The 17,260-nt window shown below is 49.2% G+C and overlaps 10 protein-coding genes across 10 annotated transcripts; 7 read left to right on the top strand and 3 right to left on the bottom strand.

The window, feature by feature from the left end:
• Positions 1 to 447: 447 nt before the first annotated feature.
• P153DRAFT_303927 (MFS general substrate transporter) lies at positions 448 to 1,959 on the top strand (the record flags this gene model as incomplete). The annotated part of the gene is made up of 4 exons (XM_033664551.1): positions 448 to 511; positions 561 to 692; positions 743 to 1,037; positions 1,089 to 1,959. Coding segments are annotated over 4 exons (1,362 nt in total), but the record flags the coding sequence as incomplete, so codon positions are not given.
• Positions 1,960 to 2,130: 171 nt separating this feature from the next.
• On the bottom strand, positions 2,131 to 3,171 carry P153DRAFT_435957 (uncharacterized protein; the record flags this gene model as incomplete). The annotated part of the gene is made up of 1 exon (XM_033673193.1): positions 2,131 to 3,171. The coding sequence occupies one exon, from the start codon at positions 3,169 to 3,171 to the stop codon at positions 2,131 to 2,133; it is 1,041 nt and encodes a 346-aa protein (XP_033517896.1).
• Positions 3,172 to 4,471: 1,300 nt separating this feature from the next.
• On the top strand, positions 4,472 to 5,482 carry P153DRAFT_303863 (uncharacterized protein; the record flags this gene model as incomplete). The annotated part of the gene is made up of 1 exon (XM_033664547.1): positions 4,472 to 5,482. One exon carries the CDS (start codon positions 4,472 to 4,474, stop codon positions 5,480 to 5,482), a length of 1,011 nt encoding a protein of 336 aa, XP_033517895.1.
• Positions 5,483 to 6,437: 955 nt separating this feature from the next.
• P153DRAFT_257447 (uncharacterized protein) lies at positions 6,438 to 6,587 on the top strand (the record flags this gene model as incomplete). The annotated part of the gene is made up of 1 exon (XM_033662787.1): positions 6,438 to 6,587. A coding segment is annotated over one exon (150 nt), but the record flags the coding sequence as incomplete, so codon positions are not given.
• Positions 6,588 to 7,253: 666 nt separating this feature from the next.
• On the top strand, positions 7,254 to 8,239 carry P153DRAFT_435955 (Isochorismatase hydrolase). The gene is made up of 2 exons (XM_033673192.1): positions 7,254 to 7,796; positions 7,849 to 8,239. Exons 1-2 carry the CDS (start codon positions 7,518 to 7,520, stop codon positions 8,143 to 8,145), a joined length of 576 nt encoding a protein of 191 aa, XP_033517893.1. The 5' UTR covers positions 7,254 to 7,517; the 3' UTR covers positions 8,146 to 8,239.
• Positions 8,240 to 8,615: 376 nt separating this feature from the next.
• On the bottom strand, positions 8,616 to 9,778 carry P153DRAFT_401972 (uncharacterized protein; the record flags this gene model as incomplete). The annotated part of the gene is made up of 3 exons (XM_033671954.1): positions 8,616 to 8,859; positions 8,905 to 9,631; positions 9,684 to 9,778. The coding sequence occupies 2 exons, from the start codon at positions 9,776 to 9,778 to the stop codon at positions 8,929 to 8,931; spliced, it is 798 nt and encodes a 265-aa protein (XP_033517892.1). The 3' UTR covers positions 8,616 to 8,859; positions 8,905 to 8,928.
• A 101-nt stretch (positions 9,779 to 9,879) lies between these two features.
• Positions 9,880 to 11,058, bottom strand: P153DRAFT_371687 (DUF1770-domain-containing protein). The gene is made up of 3 exons (XM_033669317.1): positions 10,534 to 11,058; positions 10,290 to 10,484; positions 9,880 to 10,211 (listed from the first exon to the last, which is right to left on the bottom strand). Exons 1-3 carry the CDS (start codon positions 10,849 to 10,851, stop codon positions 10,173 to 10,175), a joined length of 552 nt encoding a protein of 183 aa, XP_033517891.1. The 5' UTR covers positions 10,852 to 11,058; the 3' UTR covers positions 9,880 to 10,172.
• A 7-nt stretch (positions 11,059 to 11,065) lies between these two features.
• On the top strand, positions 11,066 to 12,013 carry P153DRAFT_352195 (EF-hand; the record flags this gene model as incomplete). The annotated part of the gene is made up of 4 exons (XM_033666374.1): positions 11,066 to 11,117; positions 11,195 to 11,247; positions 11,304 to 11,600; positions 11,650 to 12,013. 4 exons carry the CDS (start codon positions 11,066 to 11,068, stop codon positions 11,770 to 11,772), a joined length of 525 nt encoding a protein of 174 aa, XP_033517890.1. The 3' UTR covers positions 11,773 to 12,013.
• Positions 12,014 to 12,814: 801 nt separating this feature from the next.
• Positions 12,815 to 13,111, top strand: P153DRAFT_259529 (uncharacterized protein; the record flags this gene model as incomplete). Its single annotated transcript, XM_033662816.1, has 1 exon — positions 12,815 to 13,111. A coding segment is annotated over one exon (297 nt), but the record flags the coding sequence as incomplete, so codon positions are not given.
• Positions 13,112 to 14,124: 1,013 nt separating this feature from the next.
• P153DRAFT_371686 (uncharacterized protein) lies at positions 14,125 to 17,094 on the top strand. The gene has a single exon (XM_033669316.1). It carries the CDS (start codon positions 14,197 to 14,199, stop codon positions 16,849 to 16,851), a length of 2,655 nt encoding a protein of 884 aa, XP_033517888.1. The 5' UTR covers positions 14,125 to 14,196; the 3' UTR covers positions 16,852 to 17,094.
• The last annotated feature ends 166 nt before the right edge of the window (positions 17,095 to 17,260 follow it).

The raw sequence follows: 17,260 nt of genomic DNA, 5'->3' as shown, positions 1-17,260 counted from the left end.
GTATAACTCTAATAGCGTTGTTTTTTAGCCTAGTATATTTAGGTTAGGTAAGGACTTCTTTATTATTAACTAATATAAAGTTATATTTTAAGCTGCCTATAAATAGTTTACTTATAGTAATATAGCCTTAATATAGCGTTTAATTTATTAGGCACTGTACTAGAATATATAATTTAATTAAGGCTTAGAAGGAGGAGGTAGTAATTATATAATAATTATAAATAAAAGTCTATTTTTACTTATTCTACTCTTTTTTCCTTATAAAGATTTCTTATATAGTAGCAATTTAAAAGTAATAAAGTATATAAATCTTTTAATATTAGTATAAATTACCTAGAATATTAGGTAAATTTAGCTAGATGTAGTATAAAAGTGTAAATTTACCCTTATACGCGGTGTAATTTTACCTAACCTGGTGTATTTTACACTAACGCGGTACCTTAGTGTCTGTTCGTCGTTCCCACTGTTACGCTTTTGTACTTGTTTTGCTTCATCGATCGATCCAACATTGGTAGGTATTCGACTCAAAGGATCGAGCAGTAGACTTACATCCAAACCAGGAAATGCCCGTCTTGCCGGAATCGAGAAAGACCTTGGCCTTGTAGGCTACGATTACAACACTGTTCTATCTATCTTCTACATATCTTACATTCTATTCGAGATTCCAGCAACGCTATGCTGCAAGGTAATGGGTATGGTATCTACATCTAGTTTCTTTGCCTATGCTAACATATGTGTACAGGTCCTGGATGGTTCTTGCCATTGACGACGTTTGGATTTGGAGCGACGACGGTAGCAACAGCTTTTGTGAAGAATCAGGCTCAAATATGCGCTGTGCGCTTTGTTCTTGGTATCTTTGAAGCAGGTGTAATGCCTGGTTGTGCATACTATCTAAGTCGGTGGTACAAGCGATCAGAACTCACATTCCGTCTCGGGTTGTGGATGACCATGGCGCCTCTATCCGGCGCGTTTGGAGGCTTATTGGTTTCTGGCATCTTGAAACTGAGTAACTTTGGGTCGTTACATCGATGGCGAATGTAAGAGCCCCAAACATTTTCTCAAGATAACTACTGATCGACATCGCGCAGGATCTTCGCCATTGAGGGGACAATGACTATGGCGCTGGCCGTCATCGCCTTCTTCACTCTCACCGACCGTCCTGATACCGCTCGTTGGCTCACGGAAGAGCAGAAGGAGCTCGCAACCGGCCGGGTTAAGGCTGAACGTCTCAATCAGACTATGTTGCTTGACAAGATCGACATGGCCAAGCTGAGGCGTGGTTTCAGCAACCCCATAACCCTCACGACGGGTCTCATCTTCCTCTTGGATAATGTCGTTGTCCTTGGAATCTCTTTCTTCCTACCTACTATCATCCGCACGATCTACCCGGGCCGAACAACCATACAGCAGCAGCTCCTTACAGTACCTCCATACATCGTCGGTGCTGCATGCACAGTGTTCATCACCACCGCCAGTTGGCGCTTCAACTCTCGACAATGGTTGATAGCATCAACAGGACCATTAGTCGCGGTGGGCTACGCCATGTTGGTCGCCACCACTAACGCGAATGTTCGTTATGCCGCCATCTTCCTAACCGCCAGCTCGGCATATTCGCTGGGTGCGATGACCAACGCGCAAGTCAGTGCGAACGTGCTTTCGGACTCAGCTAGAAGCATCGCCATCGGTACAAATGCCATTCTCGGCTACATGGGCGGTCTCATTTCGACATGGATCTACCTGCCTCATGATAGTCCACGATATGTCATCGGCAATAGTATTAACATGGCCTGTGCTATTAGCTGGACAGGTATCGCAATTGGGGCTGGCGTGTGGATGAAGTATGACAATAAAAAGCGTGATGAGAGAGAAGCGGGATCGCACGAAGAGCTTGCCGGATTGACGCAGAAAGAGATCCAGGATCTAGAATGGAAGCACCCCGGCTGGAGGTGGAAGGCATAAACACTGAAGATCGACTTGGATAACTGATTGAACAATATCAAGCGTAGTCTTATGCTTTCTTGTTCATGCAACGACCGGAGACATGTCAATACATTGATACTTCAATCAGCGGCTGTGAACACGTGGATGCATGAAGGTTTAGAAGCTGTGCGTGAGGCAATACATGACTATTCAGAATATATGAGAAAACCAGGACTTCACGCCCTTTATAACACTATGACGATAGTCATGGTCGCGGTTCCGCTTCCGCTTCTGCCTGTCAGGTTCCCGAGAGAGATCCGGGCTCCAAAGATCAACTAACCTTCTCGCAGATAGCTGGCTAACGAATGTTGTGGCGTTCGTACTGTTTGCCTCATCTTGGTACTTTAGTCGCTGGGCAACTGAAGCAACCTGTTGCACAAGAGACTCTGAATACTCAAAACCAAGAAACCGCAGTCCCCATTCGACAACACGCGCTCGATTCGATGAGGTCAGGTCGCCCGACCACAAGTTAGGATGATTGAGAACGTTTTCTGCAAGGACTACCGTAAACCAACGCATGATTACCTTTTCGTCTTCAGTTGACATCTTCAGGCTACGTTCGATTGTGTCCCACTTGAAGATGATATTGTCAGGTAAGCAAGCGTTGGCCTTCCACCATAAGCAAGCAGTGTTGAAATCCATATGATCCGGCAGCAGACGGGACCCGGCTTGTAAAACGTCCATCATGATCTTGAAGAGCCGCAACAGCGGTACATATGTCACCTCGTCATGCTCGAAGTGTTGAAAGAGCATGGTGGTTACATCGGGGTCAACTATATGTTCAGATGTTATTCGAAGCACTTGCCAAATCAGGACCTTGAGATGAGTCTTGAGCGACGCGTCTACGACGAGTGAGGGTTGTGTAATGTCGAAACCGTCTGGTCGAAGTTGGTCAGCACAAAATGAGAACGCCCAAAGCGTTTGGACGAACACAACGTGCTGTTGTGTTGTGGCCATGCTGAAGCGATGCCAGATCGCTCTGATATCATGTCCTGGAACCCAATACAAAAGGTAGCCGTCGAGAGGACATGTGCGACGTTCTGCACTCCACTTCGTAATGCAATCAAGACAGAAGTAGTGGTTGCAAGTGAGAAGGATTGGAATTCGTCCTTCTAAACCGTACACTTTCCGACAAATAGAACACTTTTCTCCGTTCCTGAGCGTTGTCTCCAAGAAACTATCTTGAGGCATTGTTGTGGAGTTTTGATGAATAGATACGATTGTCGGTGTCGACTTGTGGTGAGAATTTCCGGGCTTTTTCAAGTCCTAGCTACCTATCACGAATTTTTATTGCAGCGCCTAAGACAGTTCAAGAGACTTCACAACGGAAACTCTTAGGTTGTCGTAGGTATCGTTGGAGTTGAGTCAACTGAAGTGTCTCCATAAAACTCGTCATTTCTACAATTCGACTCTCATCTAGAATAAAATCGTAAGACAGAGGAACTAACATATCAGCCCAAAGAGTGTGGTGAATGGTTTCAGAGTTGCTATGAAAGGCATTGTGATTCGACAGTTTTCCACAGCCGGCCAACACTGTGGCACAAGAAAGGCGAATCTGTCTGATTCGCTCAAGTCCGCCCGGAGCCACGTGAAAACATGGCCTCCAAAGAACTCGCACTTCGAAACAGTGATGGTGACGCACGGGCATCAGACGGTGACGAAGTGCGATCGTGGTGACTTGAGGTTGGTGGAAAGTCTGGAAGTGGGTCAGTTGAGTTAGGCTAGCTCCATAAGGGCTAGCTTTACACTGAAACACCTCTCTTCGCGCCCACCTTCTCCATCTCGTTTCCATCGCCAAGAAGGACTCCAGTCTTTCTCGGACACGTTGCAACGCTTTCCAATTATGTTTAGAAAATCATCAAAGGCTAGATCTCGCCTATTCACGCTTCATTGTTCACACACCGCGTTTGTTGTCATCCGCATGACCTGACAACGCCGTAAAGTCATCTCCTGCCCTGACAACACTCAGGTATGCAGTGTCTCAGACGAGGCTGGACCATCCTACTCGGAGGACTTTCTTCGAGTAGGTTGGGGCTTATGGCTCTGCACGGAGGCATACGCGGGGCGACCTGACTCGTCCTGGCGCGTACCGCAAAATACTGCAACATGACATCCGCTGTGGCCATTTGAGCGTAACGATAGCAGACTGCCGTTGCTACCGCTTATGGATATTCCGAGGAGGAACTCGGGTCAAACAATAGCCTCATGCCACACTCGCTATGCGTCACCATGGTGACTTGTTCATGTTCGCCAACTAGCAGTGACTCCAGTATTTGAAGAGCAGCAAGCAGGTGCTTTTCACGACCCAACTTTTGAGAAGACAAACCACCTCCACGTTGTTGCTCTTTCACGGACTTGTCACCTACGCAAACGACTACTCATTGCCAACACCTTCACACACTCCACCATCATGGCTACTCTTCAAGAGCATTTGGTCTCTTTTGTTCACACCGACGCATCTGCATCGACTGCACGCTTCAACCAGACCTCCATGGACGCCTTCATCGATACACAACTCCACCCTGTCGACACTTGCGTTGTGTGCACAGAGCCCTTCAGTGCTAAACACCAGCCCGTCACGTTGCCATGCAAGCATATCTTCGGTCACGAATGTATCAAGAAATGGTTGCGCAGTGGTCGTGGGAATACAAGCAGTTGTCCGAATTGTAGATTCGTGTTTTTTGAGAAGAAAAACCCCAAAGCCGCTTTCGACGCGCCATCAATATGGAAAGCATTGTGCGATCAGCCTCCGGAGCGACTTCACGCTTTCATGGGCAAAGTCTGGGACGGGCTGCGTGTGCTCTGGCAGCGGAAGCCAGACGGCAAATTCTCGGTTACAGAGATCTTGGATCAGGCGATTATCCCTGCGCTGGTTCAGACCGCAAGTGGTAGTGGAGCGCAGATCCAAGAACAAGATGCTCTTGCAGATTGTTACAACCTTGTCGCCGCATCCTGGGATTCTCTAGGACGACCAAACAGTGCGCATGGATTGGCCATTCCTCTCGTTCGTCTAGCACGTTTGATGTCCGCCGCATCTAGCATGCTGCCAAAGTGGCTGACGACTGTGCCGCGAACAAACCGACTATTCTGGAAGGCAAACGCGTGTCTTGGTCTCACCGAGGAGAAAATCAACTGGGATTGTTTGATGGAGGCGGCGAAGTTGGAAAACGAGCGATACTTTCCGCTGCTACATCTTTACACCATGCTCGCATCGCAGAGCATCGCGCACAACGCACAACCCACGCAATGGCCTGTGCGACGACATGAGGTCATGAACCTAGTTCTCGAGCGGTGTTGTGTAAAGGTTGGAGGGGATCACTGGAAAGGGAAGCCGTCGAATCAATTCAAGGACGTGTTGGTCGTGGTGTATGAAGAGCTTAGGCGGTATCATCTGGAGAAGAACAGGATGAGTCTGAGAGGGCACGATGGAGAAGAGGGCGTTGTCAAGGGAGTCTGGGCACTCTCGAGTTGGATCGTACGGAAGGATGGTGCTGCTCGTTGATCGACACGCACAGGAGCATTGACAAGGCGTTCCGGGAGCACCTAGTGTGAAGGTGTCTTTTGTTTTCTTACGCATATGCAGGCGTTCGGACTGGGTTATACCATATTCATTGTATTCATTATTTCCTTACCCATGTAGATATATAGACAATCATGGACGAGCATTCAGACACAAGACGAAATTGCTTCATATTTCAATGATTGCAGTGCTTTACTATGTCATAAAAGTTACGGGTGATCTTTCGTTTACAGAGTAAGACGCTACACAAAGGTAGAAATGACATTGTATTTGTCTTTCCTGTTCGACGTCAACGACAAACAGATGCGAAAACACCACAACCATGTACACTCCAAATGTGGCTTATCTTACTTCCCTCAACATAATGCACACCCCGGAAACCACACCCAAGCAATTGCGCTCACATCAGTCGCAACACAAGCGAGCTGTAATATCTCTTAGTCGGTCATAATTGCATCCGCCCACTCAACATCTATGCCCATGTCCTCAACGCCCGCCCTTCTCCTCATCTTGGAAGAATCGACCAATAGAAATACTAGTATTCGAACCCATCTGGGAAGTGAAATCCATCGGTCAATCAGACGGTGAACTATCTATGTGACAACCAGTCGGAATTGTATTAGCCTGATGGTGGCTGGTGATTGTCGTATATCGATTGCTTGCCGGCTTGTGTACACCGGAGCTGGGTTGGAGAGCCGACGAGCAGCATAACAGGGCGCGCACAAGTCAAGATGCAGTCCTCTTTTACTTCTTCGAACTCTGAACGAATTCCTTGAGCTATCCTGCGCAACATAATCCCAAGCTGTCGAATATTCCACATCACGATCTATAGAGAGCAAGTGCCGGGTATCGCTCTTCTATCCACGCCATCGACCTAACATCTCGCAACTAAGATTCCGAGATCGATACTTCTCTGAATCTTGCCTCCAACAACAAGATGCCGGCTGCCATACGTTCCCTCGAAACAATGGTGCTCCAAGCACATCGCGCCAAAGGCATGCGCTACCCAACACACGGTCAAAAAGAGTACTTGAAAACGTGGTACTCCTACACCTTGCGCCGAGGCGAAGTGGAGAAAACTAGTCCGATGGTGATGCGAGAGTATGGAAAGCAACTACGAGAAATGAGGGAGGCGGCGCCGGGAGGACGGACCTACTTGTGATGTCTTAGTGAGTTCGAGATCATCAATGACTGGGACATCACTAATGCTTTTCGTACAGGTGGATGCTGGATGAGGTCAATTTGTGATCAAGAACTTCGGGAGATGCAGATTGTTTTCCAAAGTCATCTGCGGGCTTTCTCTGTTCCTGCTCTGTGTTCGCGATCAGCTCTGGCTCAACTTTTAATGCTTGGTTTTATGCGTTCGTGTGTTGATCAGAGAAGTATAGTCTTTGCAGGTTTCGAGTTCTCATAGTTGCGGTCACTTACTTCGTGTACTTTTGTAGTAAATGGCATAATTATACTGAGTGTATCAAAAATATGCTTGATCTATATCAATGCTGCCAACTCCATGTTGATGAGTACACCCTCTCACTCAAGTGATACATCCGAGCTGTTGTAGCATACGTACGAGAATTAGAGAAGACGAAAAAGAGTATGCTAGACGCAGCGCAGTTCGAGCTGGAGATGAGATGTAGCAAAGGGTGACTAGACATACCCGATTGAAGCTAGTCTCGATCGAGCTAAAGTTATCTTACATGCAGAAGGATCATTTGGTCTATCCAGGGCTATGTTTCGATTTTGCCTCTACTTCAACATATCTTCGCGTCGTCTGTTCTTCGCAAATTCCTCTCCATATTTCTCAAGTGTTTGATCGTCGAGATGCTGTCCAAAGGACGTCATACATGTGTAGACCGAAAGCGGGGTATCCTCCAGTAGTACTCCGTACATATTTCAGACTGCCGAGTAGTACCCTCACATGACCCTTCGACTATCACGTCCAACTATTTCTGTTAAAAGTCATCACGTCTTTCTCCAAACACTCGCTCTCTAGCAAAAACCCATTGAGCACTTGACAATGGCCGCCTCGTTCCGCTCTATCCTCGGCATGCCCGCCAGCACGGCCTCAACCTCCGACTCAGCCCTCATCATCATCGATGCACAAAACGAGTACGCATCGGGGGCGCTCACGGTGACAAATGCCGCAGCCAGCGGCAAAGTCATTGCGGATCTTCTCGAGAAATACAGAGCGGCGAATGGCAAAATCATCCATGTGCTACACAAGACGCCCGAGGGGGCACCAATCTTCACGCCAAACACTGCGCTGGCTGAAGAGTTTAAAGAGCTGAAAGCGAAGGTACATCTCCGAGACTTCTCCGCGTGTGCGAGTGGAAACTGATGGTGTTTAGGACGGCGAGGAAACAATCTGGAAGCAGTTCCCCGGCTCGTTTGAGCAGACATCCCTACACTCTACATTGGAGTCGTGGGGTGTCAAGAAGGTTGTTTTGACTGGCTATATGGCGCATGTTTGCGTGTCGACAACTGCGCGTGAGGCGTTTCAGAAGGGGTATGAGGTGATTTTGGTAGAGGATGGCATTGGGGATCGCGATATTCCTGGTGTCAAGGGGGATGAGGTTACGAGGGTTGCGCTGGCGGAGTTGGCTGATGTTTTTGGGACGGTGGTTAAGAGCGCGGATATCAAGTGATGGATACGTTCGAGTTGGTGCCATTCGTGTGCTAGAAGAATATAATAGAAACTCTCAATGGTAGTTCATCCGAGAACGCAGTTACTACCGACTGGCTTCTTCTAGTCTAGAGAAGGTTCATCAACGTTGAGATTGTTTGTGTATAAACACTTTGTTGATTTAATGCTTCTCGTGCGCAGGTAATTCAAAACGTGCAAGCGATGTTATGTGTAGTGCATCTGTCAGGATGGATTGGGTCCTTGTGCTGGTGGAAACGATGTAGGTTAATACGAGGTACAAGGGAGACCTTCAGCTATATCTATATGTACGCCTAGCCCACTGTGTCAACTCGAACGCGACGACACGCACAGCAAGAGGTAAAAAACGGCAGTGCGTGCGACAGTGTGATGACGACGGAAGTAATCAAGTGACGCCACAATTGTGGAGAGTTCCATATGGTTTACCCATTTATGTGTCAGCAACTCTCTTGTCACTTCTATGTACATGCTCGATGAACCCCTCTTTTAATGTTATGAACCTGGGTAGCGAAGGAGGCTAGGCATCGCTGCTGCTCATTCTTCTACGATAACGAGGGCAACCCCATACCCAACGAATGTTTACTAAGAAGACACTGAGTGCAACCATTTCGATCATCTCAAAAAACTCGAGCTCAGATGATCATTTTGTGATTGTCACGCCGCTTCTCGCGATCATGAAAATATTGTTCGTGATACCCTGCAAACAATAAGCATTTTGTTAGACGTCGAGAATCTGACTTACTCATCATCGGCAGCGTCTCGTTTCTCAGTGATGATACTTTGTCTTGTAGCAAGGCTTTCCGAGAAGAACATGCTCATGATACTTGCATGGATCGTTGAGATTGAGAGGATCTTCCATGGCATCGGCGCTCTCTGTAGATCTGACAAATGGGCCAGCTGCAGCGAGAAGTTCCCCTAGAAAAGCGGGAGGAAACTGTTTAACCGCCCTGTTAGAATACACGGTAGGAGTCCATGAGTACAAGGCTATGTCTACCGCAAACTGCCGGAAGGGTGAGTCCTCTCGGGTATAATCGTAGATCACCCCAACAGCCGTGTAATGCAAGTAGAATTTCTTGGCTTCGGTATCACGACTCTCCAGGGCGATCTCGACAAGAGCATCCACGAGAGCGTCACGAAAGTCTAAGTCTTGGAGGAAGTCCGCAGCCTTATACAGTTTCAAACAGATATCAAGATCTGGTAATCGCACGGTTTTGTCACCTATACTGATCACAGCAAGTTTTTCGCTGAGACTGACATAGAGAAGTCCAGTGCTGAGAAATTTAGCGTATGTCTGGAAGTGTACCGGCTCCATATCTGGAAGCGTGACAATCCGTTCTGCGACTTCTTTCCAGTCTTTGCTAAGCGCGTTCTCGAAGAAAACAGAACTATTTCGTAAGAGGCGTTCCGAAACGTAGAAGGTCTCCTGGTCCTCCCCGGTCCCAACTTTGACCGTGATGGGGCTGTCGAAGCTGCGAACAGCGTCAGAGTAATTCGCCCCATGCGAGTACGGGTTGAATTTACCTTGGGCCAGCTGTCATAAGGCGGCGCACCTTTTGCGGAGGTTCGCCACTGTCCGTTGTAGCCTTGTTGGCGGTCGCAGGAGTCGAAGGCGCCATTTTGGAGCGACTGTTGGTGGCTGCTGGCGGAGTGTGGGTGACGTGGAGTGTAAGACGAGGTGAGGGGCAGAGCAGAGCACGCATTTTGTATTTTCCCGAGCGGATCAAACGCGACAGATGGTGAATGTAATAATGGGAGCGAAAGTGAAAGTGAAGTCGGTATGAAATGGAGTGATAACATGTAGGCAGAGCGAACCATGTAATATCAGAGTGGCAGTATAAAGGCGCATGGATCCTGATTGGAAGTCTCGAGCATGGCAAAGAGGAGAGAAAAAGAAACACAGATCTCGGGGTAGAAAAAGAGATGAGTGCGGATGACCTCAAGTAGGAAACATCCAGATATCTTCATTTGAATTCATGAACGCCGGCCAATGCACATATAGAGTACTACCGCTCAGTCCTGAGCAGCACTGGAAAACTCGCCCTTGTAGTACTGCACCAGCTGTCAGCTCAGAGTCAAGATAGATACATGATCGTCAGGATGTCGAACATTCAAAAAGGTAACACTCACTTCAGACACCTTCTTTGCCAGCTTTGTGTTCTTCAGCTTGCTCTCATTTGGCACCTTCCAGTTGTTGACTCCCCACCACCACCTGCGCACCCTCGCTCCAACGCCCTGGCCGCTGAACTTGGCCGACTTATTCCAATGCCGCCAGCCACCGAGGAGAAGCGTCCATAGCATGCCCTGCGCAAAGCACATGACAACCTGTACGCGTCAGCAATGCATCCCCATATTGCTACCGTATGCGCCATACCTGATCCCTCAAGGTAATCCATAGCACACCCTGCCACGACTCGGCCTTCTCGATGCTCTTCAGGTAGCTCTGCTCGAACCTCAAATCCGGCAACGGAGGCATGTTTTGCCGGCGAGGAACGGGCTCCAGCACGCTGAGAGGAATCTCATCTTCTGCGATATCAGAGTCTGCGTCTGGGTCGGCGTGCGAATTGAGGCGAACGGGTTGCTTCTCGGACACGGTGGTCGACGGGTTGATATCGTGTCGCGGGGAGGGGTGGCGGTTGATTGACGCGCCCTGCAGCAAAGACGTGATCTCGCCTGGTATGTCGGAGTCCATCGTGTCTCAACTACTTGATATCGTAAAGCTGGGGAGATTATCGCGGTGTTGTACCTCGGAAATCAATCCATCTCCAGACTTGGCATTGACGTTGAACATCCCTGCCCGATTAGCGGGGCCCGAGCAGCGGGATCTCGAAGTTGACAACCCCACGACAACAGTAACGTACAACATACGCCACTCCGCCAATTCTTACTCTCACAACATTGTCACCATGGGAAACCAACCGTCCGCGATCCTCGACAACATAGCCTCCGGCTCGAATTGTACGTCATCGACGAAATAGAGGCGCCGCTCGTGTGAGCGCCCACAGGGCTGAAAACCTGGTGCTGATGGCCTGCAGTCGACCGTGATGAGGTGGACCGCCTGAGAAAGCGGTTCATGAAGCTGGACAAGGTACATGCTCTTGTCCAATCCAAAGAGTGCAGGCAGCCAGGCTGACACACATGCAGGACAACTCAGGCACTATCGAGCGCGACGAGTTCCTGGCCCTCCCGCAAATATCTTCCAACCCCCTCGCAACACGCATGATCGCTATCTTCGACGAGGACGGCGGCGGTGATGTCGACTTCCAGGAATTCGTCTCAGGGCTTAGCGCCTTCAGCAGTAAGGGCAAGAAGGAAGAGAAGCTGCGCTTTGCGTTCCGCGTCTACGATATTGATCGCGATGGGTATATCAGCAACGGCGAGCTCTTCATAGTACTGAAGATGATGGTCGGGAGCAATTTGAAGGACCAACAGTTGCAGCAGGTGCGTGCACCACATACTGGGAGACTAGGGCGAGTACTGACATGCGCAGATTGTTGACAAGACGATTATGGAGGCCGATTTGGACCGCGATGGCAAGATCAGCTTCGAGGAGTTTACAAAGATGGTCGAGAACACGGATGTGTCTATGAGCATGACCCTAGACCAGTTCTAGGTCTCCGATATGGCAATCATGATTGAAACGGCATCTTTGGAAGTGACACTTCTCTGGCGAGGCGTTCCTGGTGTTATGGTCTACCTGGAATAGGTCTGAAAATATTTAATATCCTTCAAAGCAGGATTTGACGTCCCTCCGTAGGGGTTCAGATTCTCTTGAGGCAATGACATGACCATGAAGTACATCTGATCGCTAACGCGACCCAAATTGCGTTGATCGATGCTTATGCTCCCGTTCGTGTTCAACTTTTCTTCCTATGCGACGTGCCAAATTACTGTGCTGGAGAGTTTTGAAGTCCATGATCTCAGGGCCAAGACATTGATTTTCTCGGATGATTTCTCGAAATTCTGAAATCCCCTTGGTTCACTCTCTTTTGTGACATCAGAAGCTCTCCTGATCTCAAGGTAATGTCCTCGGCTGCTGTCTATGCAGGTACGGGTTTGATTGGTTGCCAACTGTGGGGTCTGTGCATGGGCGTTTCTGGTTATCACCACCGACTGATGTACCACCTATTCCCACATTACCTCCACCCACTATCGTCTTGCGCTGAATCTCTTTCTTTTGCATCCCAGTCCATTTCACTGGTATGGCGTAGGGTTCTCCTCGCCACGCCAACACTTCAATTTCGTCGACAACCATGAAAACAACACTATTACGCACCACGTCTACCATTCGACTGCCATCTTGGCGCTATCTTCCACGTGATATCAATGGTATTTGCACAAAGCACGTTCGACACGCATCGTCAAAGTCAAAATCTTCACATCCAACTCCTTCGATATCGAGTGCGACGAAAACATCAAGAAGCGACTTGCCACTGCCTACACATAAGAAAACATCAAATTTGACAACGAAATCCACTGGTCCTGTCGTGCCGCGGTCACAAGAGCATCATATTGGCCATGAAAATTCGAGCGCACAACCTGGACCTATTCCTATCCGCTCGAATGTGGGCGCTGTTCGCCCATCCTCCGCTTCAAGAACCGCTAGTGGCATTGTTAAGAGCGGTTTGATTCGCCAAACGCAAACAGAGTCAGATTATATCATCAGTCCTGGCGATTCACAAACCCTGAAGCTCCCAGACGGGCGAATACTTGGCTATGGGGTCTACGGAAGCAAATCTAGAAAGGCGCAAGTCGTCGTTTCACTGCATGGCACACCAGGCACGCGCTTGAACGCAGGCGGCCTCAACTCCGTCGGCGAATACTTGGACTTGACTTTCGTCAGTCCCGAAAGGCCTGGTTACGGTCTCTCTACTCTTAAACCTAAATACACTTTGTTGGACCACGCGGAAGATGTTCGAACGCTGATGAAATCATTGTGCGTCCCCCGCTACAAAACGCATGCAGTTAGCGGCGGTTGTGCGTATGCAATCGCTCTCAGCCATATTGCTCCCAAGAGTGAGCTGCTGGGTACAGTCTTGGTAGCGCCAGGGTCTCCGCCAGAAAGTCCACGAGTCGGGGAAAGGATAGGAAGCTTTGTGTTCTCACTTCGAAGTTATCTTTGGCCTCGAAGGGCTGCAAATCTTATGTCAAAGGAGATACGCGAATGGTCCATAGCAGACTCCAAAGACACACGCACAAACGCTGAACTGCGTAAGACAAGCAAGGGCTCACAGGACTTGGTACATCGAGCACAATACAATGCTGTCCACGCATGGGTTGCTGACTACGCAGCCTCCGATCGCTACTGGGGCTTCGAACTCGAAGCCGTGGATTCGAATCGAATCGTCATATTCGCTGGTGGTATGGATCATCATACTCCATTGACAGGTGTCAGATACTTGCGAAATCGACTCAAAAATTGTGAGCTGCAAGAATCCCCTGCAGATGATCACAAGTCTCTTCAGCGGGACTACGGCCACCGATCTTTCCAAGTCGTGAAGACCATGTGAGGTTTGAGACTGTCATGGAAAGACGCGGGAATAGTTACTGGTGATACCAGGCCACATGCTTGGTTCGAAAGTGTTACTCTCCCTATGTTCTATCACACTTATAAATGTAGCGTTGGACTGGACGAGGAGAATTGTAGGCTTTGTATATACTTATCAATAGTAATCCTGTTACACATAATCTCAAAATCTTGGTAGTTTCATCGCCGAGTCACCCCTTTTAGGATCTTTTGAATCGGATATGACCTTGATCATTCGAATTGAGAAGCAGCGGCAAGAATAGGCTTTGTGAGTATTGAGTGATTGCTATCCTGAATCCATGTAACAGCTTTTGCCGTACATAGTACAGGTCGACAGGAAGCAATGTACATGTACGTGCTGGGCAAGAAAGCACGTGACTACGCATTAGCGTGTTCTCGCTAGCGTGACGCGTCTATCGCTCTTTCCATTCCGCGCCACTGAGCCGTCAACAAACCTGTGTTCTTCCTAACGCCCAGTGAGATGCTGAACAACTCCCGCCTATTGCCACCATGAAACCCTTCCGGCCTCTCACTTTTGCACGACCAGACTCGCAGAACGGTGAGCCTCCGGCAAAAAGACAACGAATCTCGTCCGACACGCACATCCCAAGCCACCCAGCGGCGAACCGAAAGCCCCTCGATACGATTAGCAATCCCGTACTTCCTCAATCGTCAGCCAACACTGAAGGAAACTACTACACGGTGCTATGGCGCAAGTACACAACCAAGAAGAACAAGACATGGGATGGAGATGGCGTGCTTGCCGTAATTGGTGGGTATGCCACTCTTACAGATAGCGATAGTGGGAAGGAATTAGGCAAAGGGGCGTGTAATCGGCCGCTGCTCCCAGGCTCGGCGCTATCAATCGGGGGGAAAGAACTCGAGATCGAGAGTGTGGTCGATAAAAAGGATTACCTGTCTGGCCGCATGTTTCTGGGGTCCGGAGGCTCTGCGCCGGCCATGCAAAGCAAGAAGGTGGAGACGGGATACAAGGCGCTGGCTGCGGGCAAGACAAAGCCCAAGACGAAAGGGAAGCGAGAGAGTGAGGTCGAGGGGGGCGTGATTCCGGAATACCAGCCATCTGTGAACCGGAAACAGCAGTTCAAGACACCACTACTTTCGAATACCGTGCTTCCTCAGCGGAGTTCCTCGATCCCGCAGCCACGGCATGATCCGAACCTGCCTAATTCGCTGGTCATGAAGAGGCCAACAATTTGTCCGAAGGGGAAGCAGATTGTGGACGTGGTTGTTGACCCCGTGTTGAGCAAGCACCTGCGAGAACATCAGCGCGAGGGTGTACAGTTCTTGTACGAGTGCGTCATGGGCATGCGTTGTGAGGGCGAGGGCGCTATAATGGCCGACGAGATGGGCTTGGGCAAGACACTGCAAACCATCGCCCTCTTGTGGACGTTGATGAAGCAGAATCCGATTCACGACAGCCCACCGGTTGTCACAAAAGCCCTGGTTGTTTGTCCTGCTGGTCTGGTGGACAACTGGAAGCGCGAATTCCGCAAGTGGCTCGGAAATGAGAGGATAGGCGTCTATGTTGCCGATGCCAAGCACAGGAACATTTCCAATTTTACCAAGGGAAAGGCATACAACATAATGATAGTCGGGTACGAGATGCTTCGTATCGTTCAAGACGAGTTGAAAAAGGGCGGTGGCATCGACATCGTCATTGCGGATGAAGGTCACAGGTTGAAAACTGCAAACAACAAGGCTATGCTTGCGATTCAATCCCTCAATACTGAACGACGCATTATCCTGTCCGGCACACCCCTCCAAAACGACCTAGGCGAGTTCTTCACTGCCATCGACTTTGTGAACCCAGGCCTTCTCGGGCAGCGGTCCGCTTTCAAGCGTGCGTTCGAGGTCCCGATCTTACGAAGTCGACAGCCAGATGTCAGCGAAATAGAACTCGAGAAGGGTGAGGCACGATGGAAAGAGCTCGTGTCTCTGACTAGCCAGTTTATGATTCGACGGACTGCAGAGGTGCTGAGCAAGTACCTCCCACCAAAAACAGAACACATTGTGTTTTGCAAGCCAACAAAAGCGCAAGCAGAAGCGTATCGCGCTGTCCTGTCCTCACCCATCTTCGCAGTTGCCATGGGAAACACAGACATGGCGTTGCAGCTTATCAACGTGCTGAAAAAGATTTGCAATAGTCCTTCCCTTCTCAAGTCGAAGAAGGACAACGACGACACTCCATCTGAGATGCTGCAAACACTCTTGCCACTTATACCGCCCAGTGTCTTGAACTCGCATGCCTCCAGTACTAAGCTGCGACTGCTTGATAGCCTGGTACATCGCATCTACACAACGACAGAAGAGAAGATCGTCATCGTATCCAACTACACAATGACGCTAGACATGATCGAACGCTTGCTGGTCTCGCTATCATACACGTATCTGCGTCTCGACGGAAGCACACCCGCCTCGAAGCGTCAGGGTCTTGTCGAGAAGTTCAACAAAACCCCCAAAACCGCGGCTTTTGCTTTCTTACTCTCTGCCAAATCCGGTGGTGTTGGCCTGAACCTCATCGGCGCGTCTCGCATCGTGTTGTTCGATATCGACTGGAATCCCGCCACGGACTTGCAAGCCATGGCGCGCATTCATCGCGACGGCCAGAAGCTGCCGTGCAAGGTGTACCGATTCCTCGTGAAAGGCGGTCTGGATGAGAAAATCTACCAGCGCCAAGTCATGAAGATGGGTCTTGCGAACGCAGTCGTGGATAACAAGGCCTCCGCATCTTCGTTCTCGAAAGACGAGTTGCGCGACTTGTTCCGTTTAGATGAGCGTGAGGGATGCCAAACGCACGACCTACTCGGCTGCACGTGTGACTGCAAAGGCGCCCCGGAAGTCAAGCTTGAAGCCCCCGAAATCGAAGACGTCGATGAAGAAGACGACGAAGAAGATGATTACCCTCTGCTGCAACAAGCAAGTGCGGTCGACATGGAAGCACAGGAAGCTCGGCTCAAGGCTCGACGTGCGGCCAAGTTGCCGAAACTGAGGATGTTGATGGAGTATCGACATATTGATGCGAAGGCGATGCGTGGGAAGGACGAGGAGGATATGAAAGCTGCGGTCGATGATGACGTGTTTGTGGATGTTTTGAAGGAGGAGGGGTGTAATGTCGGGTTCTTGCTGACGAAATCTTCGTCGTAGGGAGGTGGTTTGACGGAGACTTGCAGATGAGGTGCATGGTTAGGCATGTGTCTTGATGCCTTAATTCTACGCCCTCTTGTTGAAGAATCTTACTAGACAACATCCTCTCATTTCCGTCTGGTGATGTGAAATGTTTACCTCTATTCATATCATATATTTCTATGTCTTCCTGTTTACAAATCTTGAGCCGTTAGGATTGTACCGGTCAGATCGATATCAATATACACATGGCACTCCTGTTCTGGACGTCTTCGAAGAGGTGTTCTTCCTTGTGCCTGGAGCAGGTTGACTATGTCGACCTGTGTGAGATTGGTATTCTCTAAGACACGGGGTAATTGTGTTGAGTATTTGAATAATGAAAGATAACCCTCTAGGCCGAGCGGTTGTCAGACGTTCATAGCACGTGCAT

This window comes from Dothidotthia symphoricarpi, assembly GCF_010015815.1.
Source record: "Dothidotthia symphoricarpi CBS 119687 unplaced genomic scaffold P153scaffold_31, whole genome shotgun sequence".
Taxonomy (NCBI): Eukaryota; Fungi; Ascomycota; class Dothideomycetes; order Pleosporales; family Dothidotthiaceae; genus Dothidotthia; species Dothidotthia symphoricarpi.
This window is presented reverse-complemented; position numbering and strand designations above follow the sequence as displayed.